The sequence below is a fragment of the Aristolochia californica genome, unplaced genomic scaffold, assembly GCF_029961685.1.
Source record: "Aristolochia californica isolate CCGP_79_NKW_82.1479 unplaced genomic scaffold, dmAriCali1.0.hap1 SCAF_5, whole genome shotgun sequence".
Lineage (NCBI taxonomy): Eukaryota > Viridiplantae > Streptophyta > Magnoliopsida > Piperales > Aristolochiaceae > Aristolochia > Aristolochia californica.
The window spans coordinates 2234248-2240300 of record NW_027182214.1 but is presented as its reverse complement, the minus strand read 5'-3'; the positions used below and the strand labels follow the sequence as shown (position 1 = coordinate 2240300).

The 6053-nt window shown below is 37.0% G+C and overlaps 1 protein-coding gene across 1 annotated transcript; it reads left to right on the top strand.

Moving 5' to 3' along the window:
• Positions 1-1659: 1659 nt before the first annotated feature.
• LOC137966337 (vicilin-like seed storage protein At2g28490) lies at positions 1660-3584 on the top strand. The gene is made up of 5 exons (XM_068812918.1): positions 1660-1972; positions 2140-2321; positions 2429-2509; positions 2589-2990; positions 3081-3584. The coding sequence occupies exons 1-5, from the start codon at positions 1660-1662 to the stop codon at positions 3516-3518; spliced, it is 1416 nt and encodes a 471-aa protein (XP_068669019.1). The 3' UTR covers positions 3519-3584.
• The last annotated feature ends 2469 nt before the right edge of the window (positions 3585-6053 follow it).

Sequence of the window (6053 nt, the reverse complement as noted above, 5' to 3'; positions counted from 1 at the left end):
AAGATGAATTAATATGATAAATAATAAGATAACAACCATAATGATTAATTTTAATAATAAAATGTATTTTTATTTAAATAAAAATATAGTAGTTTTAAATATCTCTCACTTTATATAAGTTAACACACTTATATATTTAAATAAAACGATAATATTTTTTGATTATTCATATAATAGTAACTTCTTTGTGACTATAAAAGATTTTATCAATATAAGAAATACAAAACTTATTATTTATTTTCATTATTTATGGATAAATTTAATTATACTAACACCATTTTTTATAATATTTAAGAACATAAATAAGAATTCCTAAAGTTTTAGGATAAACAATTTCCAAGCTTGTAAAGAAATAGTTATTGAGAAATTTCTATGCGAAATTGAAATTAAAGATGAAAGGAACAAAAATCGCAAACCAATTTTACGTGGTTCAGCCCTAGGAACCTAATCCATGGATAGAAAGAGAGAGAGCGAGAAAATTTATTTAATTGGACTAAATTTTTATAATTAATACAAACCTATAATTTAATTCCATAATTAAGGATTCAAATTTTTTTAATTTAAAAATAAAAAATAAATGAATATTTTCTCTTGATTTTAGGATATCATCTTGATTGATTTGTCATTATTTTCCTAAATTATTATATAATTTAATTTAGATTTTTTTAATTTGAAGTTAATTAAATTTCTCTCTTAAGATTCCCTCTCAAGTTGTATTGGGGGTAAGAGGAAATACAACTTGCTATCTTCTAAGATAAAATCTTCATCTCGTGAAGAATTTTCTTTGTGCTTGGCGTCGTTGATGGTACGATTAAGTGTCATAAGGGATGAGGAAAATCTTTATGAGATAGTAATTGCTATGGGGCATCCAACTAGCACGTCCTATATCCATACGTAAAAAACAAAATTATTAAAGTAAATAATGTGATAAAAATGATATAAAATAGTGGTAGATCGTGTATGAAAAATATATTAATATGATATTTAAAAATGGTTTAGGATATAGGATTGTATCTGTCACACGACCCTTGTTCATGGTACCACAACAAAATCTCTCTATTGATTCAATAAATAAATCCTTTCTCAATTATTCTCCGTTTTTAAAAATAATAATAGAGGAGAAAAATAAAGGTAAATTTTTCATAAAAAATGAAAGAAAAATGAGGAAAATATGAGAGTGTTTTGTTTGAACAAAAAATTGGACCGATTCGGGTTAAAAATTTGAGAAAACCAGACAAAAATAGAGAGAGTGAATAAGACCGATTTATTCGTATAAGTGGATTTTTTGTAATTAATAAAAAACTATTAAATATATATTAACAAATTTGAACTTGTTTCATACCATTCACCTCTACCTCTATTTGGATGTGTACAAGGGAATTATACTTTCTATATCGGTTTCACTATTCGGTTAAGCGGCCATATAACTCACAAACAGTCTTAGCGGATCTTAAACGGACCTCGGAACACTCCGGCCACACGTGTGCTTAAGGCCCTGGATTTGAAGTCCCGAACGTTGGCCACCTCTTCAACCCATACTCACCCCGGACCATCCGCATGCATCACACGTGTCACCGCTCTGCTGCCGCTTCCCCTCTACATAACCCCTCCACCCACCACCCTCCCCTCACTCACGCCGGCGAGTAACCGAGAACGATAATGGCGATCCTGGGACGCAATGCGCTGCTCCTTCTACTACTCGTCTGCTGCATCTCTGTATGTTTGGCGGTAAGAGGGCGAGGGGAGGAGGAGGAGGTAGAGGAGGAGCACCAAGGTGGGAAAGGAGGGCTGTTCATGCTGGAGAAGCCGAAGCAGGTGTTGAAGAGTGAAGGAGGGGAATTTAAGGTTTTCAGGGGATTCAGAAGGGGACGGACTGCCACTCCCATGCATATTGGCTTCATTAACATGGAACCCAGTACTCTTTTCATCCCCCAGTACATTGATTCCAGTTTGATCTTGTTCGTTCGCAGAGGTACTTATTAGTTGATTGGCTCCTTTTTTTTTTTTTTTCTCTTTTGCCTCTCTGGAATAGGAATATCAGCAGCAGAGTTGCAGTTCATCCATGGAACTGGTGGTATAGTGTTCTGATTGTTAAATATGTGGCTTTTGACGATGGTGCTGCTGGTGGTTAATTTGCAGGGGAGATGAGGATTGGGTGGATTTACAAAGACGACTTGGTGGAGAAGCAGCTGAAGATCGGAGATGTGTACCGGATTCCGCCGGGCTCTGCTTTCTACATCGTGAATACGGGTCGCGGACAGAGGCTTCAGATAATTTGCAGTATCGACAGAACTGAGAGCTTAGGAGGTGGTATTTTTCAGGTAAGTTAATTTTTACCCCATTTTCTCCCATATATCTGAAGATATCTAATTCGTTATTTCCAGTAATGGTTGAATTCTTAGTTTCTGCTATTTAACGTGAATTACAGTCATTTTTTATCGGAGGAGGGACCAATCTACACTCAGTTCTTGCTGGATTCGATATCAGAAACCTAGCGACTGCATTCAATGTAAGCACCATTAAATTCCTGGAAATTTTTTTCTTTCGCTGCGTACAAGATACAAACAAATTGGACTGTACTGTTTCAGGTCTCCGAGGAGGAGCTGACCGCCATTTTGGAGAGACCCAAGGGCGGGCCCTTCATCTACATGAGGAACCCAGACCAGGCTCGTAGATGGGCGGATCTGATGAAGCTGAACCACGAGGAAATGCGAGCTGAAATAGCTAGGGACGAGAACGATGACGAAGACTCGGTGAGAGACGAGGAGCAGACCACCATGTGGTCATGGAGGAAGCTGCTGAACGCCTTCATAGGAATAGAGAACAAGAAGAAGAGGATTTCCGCCGTCAAGGCACCCGACTCCTACAATCTCTACGAAAGAGGTCCCGATTTCAGAAACAACTACGGATGGAGCGTGGCCGTCTCCGAGCACGACTACTCCCCTCTCCGGAGCTCCGGTATCGGCGTCTACCTCGTCAATCTCACTGCGGTATTAACAAATTCTCCTCGTCTTCTTCCTTTGCCCAATCTGAGCTAGCTTATGAATTCGTTTTTAAAAGAATAGAATCGAATCGTCCAGGGGTCGATGATGGCACCGCATTTGAACCCAACGGCGACGGAGTACGGCGTGGTGCTGAGAGGTTCCGGTTCGATTCAGGTCGTCTTCCCCAACGGGACGTCGGCCATGAACGCCAAGGTGCAGGAAGGGGACGTGTTCTGGATCCCCAGGTACTACCCCTTCTGCCAAATCGCCTCCCGGAGCGGACCCATGGAGTTCTTCGGATACACCACCTCCTCGCGGCGCAACCGGCCGCAGTTCCTGGCGGGACGGAGCTCCATCCTGCAGACGATGGCTGGGGAGGAGATGGCGATGGCGCTGGATATCAGCTTGAAGAGGTATAATAGATTTAGGGGATCGCAGAAAGAAGAGATCATCCTGCCGGAGCTGCTGACGCGGCCCGAGACGACGACGGAGCCTGAGATTATCAGGAAGTGGGGAGAGATCCGACGGGAGTAGGATTAGAGATAATGTGTGTTCTTTTATACGGTTTTTTGTCGAAATCTTTGGTTAAAAGATGTGAAATTAAAAACGGAACATTTCGAACCCCGTCTATTTCTCTCCTTGTAATTCTCGAAAAATAGAAGTGAAAATTATTGGCTTCTCATCCATGATGGACAGAAGACCATCGTTCTATTTCTGCTGCTCCTGGGGTTCTGAAAAGCAAGAACTGTACATTTGAATATTTTGAGATGATTATCCGGTTAAACTTATTATATATTAACCGTGTGAAACATGCAAAATTTTATTATTTTTTTATTCTTTGTATTTTCTAAAAAGAAAAAGAAAATTAATATTTTCTAAGAAGAAATAATAAAGGGTGAGCGAATGACAGAATGGTACATGTAATTTAATTAAATTGGGTTAATTTTGATTAAATTAAAATAATTTTAATGAAGAAAAAAAAATCTGAAAGGGGTGAGGCTTAGAGATAAATTTTTATCCCATCCACATGGATACTATTATAATTATGTTGATTGGAAGAAAAAAATCCTCATTGACCTTGATTTTACACTTCCATGGGATGTACTTCCAAGGCCGGCCCGCATTGAGAAAGAAGTTTGATGTTTATCAAGTCTCACATTTTGAGTTTGATGTATCAAGTTTCACATTGGGAAGAATATATGTGGATCCATCCTTGATTGTGTTAAAGCAAAAAAAATATCTTAAAACTATTCTGGATCAGTTTGATACTTCTCATAATGCATTAGCGAGCACCCTAATGATAAAAATATGTTCCATATAATTTAATTGATGTTTATCAAGTTTCACATTGGGAAGAATATATGTGGATCCATCCCTGATTGTGTTAAAGCAAAAAAAATATCTTAAAACTATTCTGGATCAGTTTGATACTTCTCATAATGCATTAGCGAGCACCCTGATGATAAAGATGATAAAAATATGTTCCATATAATTTAATGACACCAAAGGTGTGCGTGAACATCATGTAGATGTGGGACAGCGCCATTAGACTAAAATCGTTGGAGATTGAGATGTCCAGGTTATCTTTGGTTCATTTCATCCTTTATTTGCTCTAGTCTGAATACGGACCGTTCAAGATCTCTTATAACATACATAGGAAAAATGGTCGATTAATTAATTTTTGACTATGTGTGTACAAGATAAAGGGAAGTTGATCAAGAGAGGATTGAAAGTGTACATTTGACAATTCATGGCCATAAACAATTTAAGATAAAGGGTAAAACAAGTTAATAAGGGCGACGTCAAATACTTTTTTTGTAAGAATAATAAACATATAAAGAAAACTTGTCCCAAATTCAAACATTGGCTTGAAAGGAAAGGTAATTTCATCTCTTTAGTGTGTTTTAAATCTGATATGGTTGATATTTCTTATAATACTTGGTGGATTGATTATGGAACTATAATCCAATTTGCCAACACTTTGCAATGCTTCTTAAACCAAAAAAAATCAACGAAAAGTGGATGGGTTCACATGTGGAGGCTTTACAGGGCTTCTTAAACCAAAAAAAATCAACAAAAAGTGGATGGGTTCACATGTGGAGGTTGTTAGCATCAGTTAGCCCATATAGACTTGTCCTTAATTCTGGTTTTGTTTTAGACCTTGAAAGTTTTTTTTATGTTTCATCCTTTTCAAGAAAACTTATTTTAGCTTCTAGACTTTTACCTTGTTATTTCAGTTTCAATTTCATTGGTATTTCCCGGCTCGTTAGCATAGATTTTTACAAAAATACCCTTACTCTAACTACTCTTGTCAATTCCCTTTTTAGTTGGTTGATAGTTGCTCTTATTTACTTCGAACCTCAAAGATAATCTATCGTTTAAACCCTTTTGGGCCCCTCAACATTTAATTTTGTTATTTGCCAATAAAATTAACATTATTGATAGAGGTATTTCTTTTAGGTGTTTCTTTTACTGAATATTTTATATTAGTATGCTCCATTGCAAAATCTTAGACTCTTCTATGATAACTTGCAAATCAATGGTACTAAGTTCATCACAATATTCTCTTTATTTATTTTATTTATTTTATTATTATTTTAGTTTTAAGTATCGGTTGGAGCTTATACCCAACTCAAGCTAGAGCTTATACTCGGCTAAAAATTTTGGGCACAAGCTGGACTCCAATTTTAGGCTTCAGGTTGTGTTTGAGTAACCAAACCAAGCGCAAACATATACAAGTTCGAGCTTGGCTCAGCTCGTTGCCACCCCGTTAACCTAGTTAATGCATAAAAAATGTTTGGGGAGAAAGGTGAACTTTTAGATAGTGCCCATAAGAACTCTTGTATATGCTTGGAATGGTTTGTAGAAGGCTGGATGATCTTCTCTACGAATCTCTTTGTTAACATTATCTACATGTTTGAAGCAATCTATAAGCTAAAAGCTTGGCAGCCTTTTTAAAATGAAACCATTTCAAAATATAAATTTACCGGCCAGATTAATTCAGCCACAGAATGTGCAGTCCACCATTAAAACTGAACTACCATATCCTTACTCTTTGTCTTCTTATTT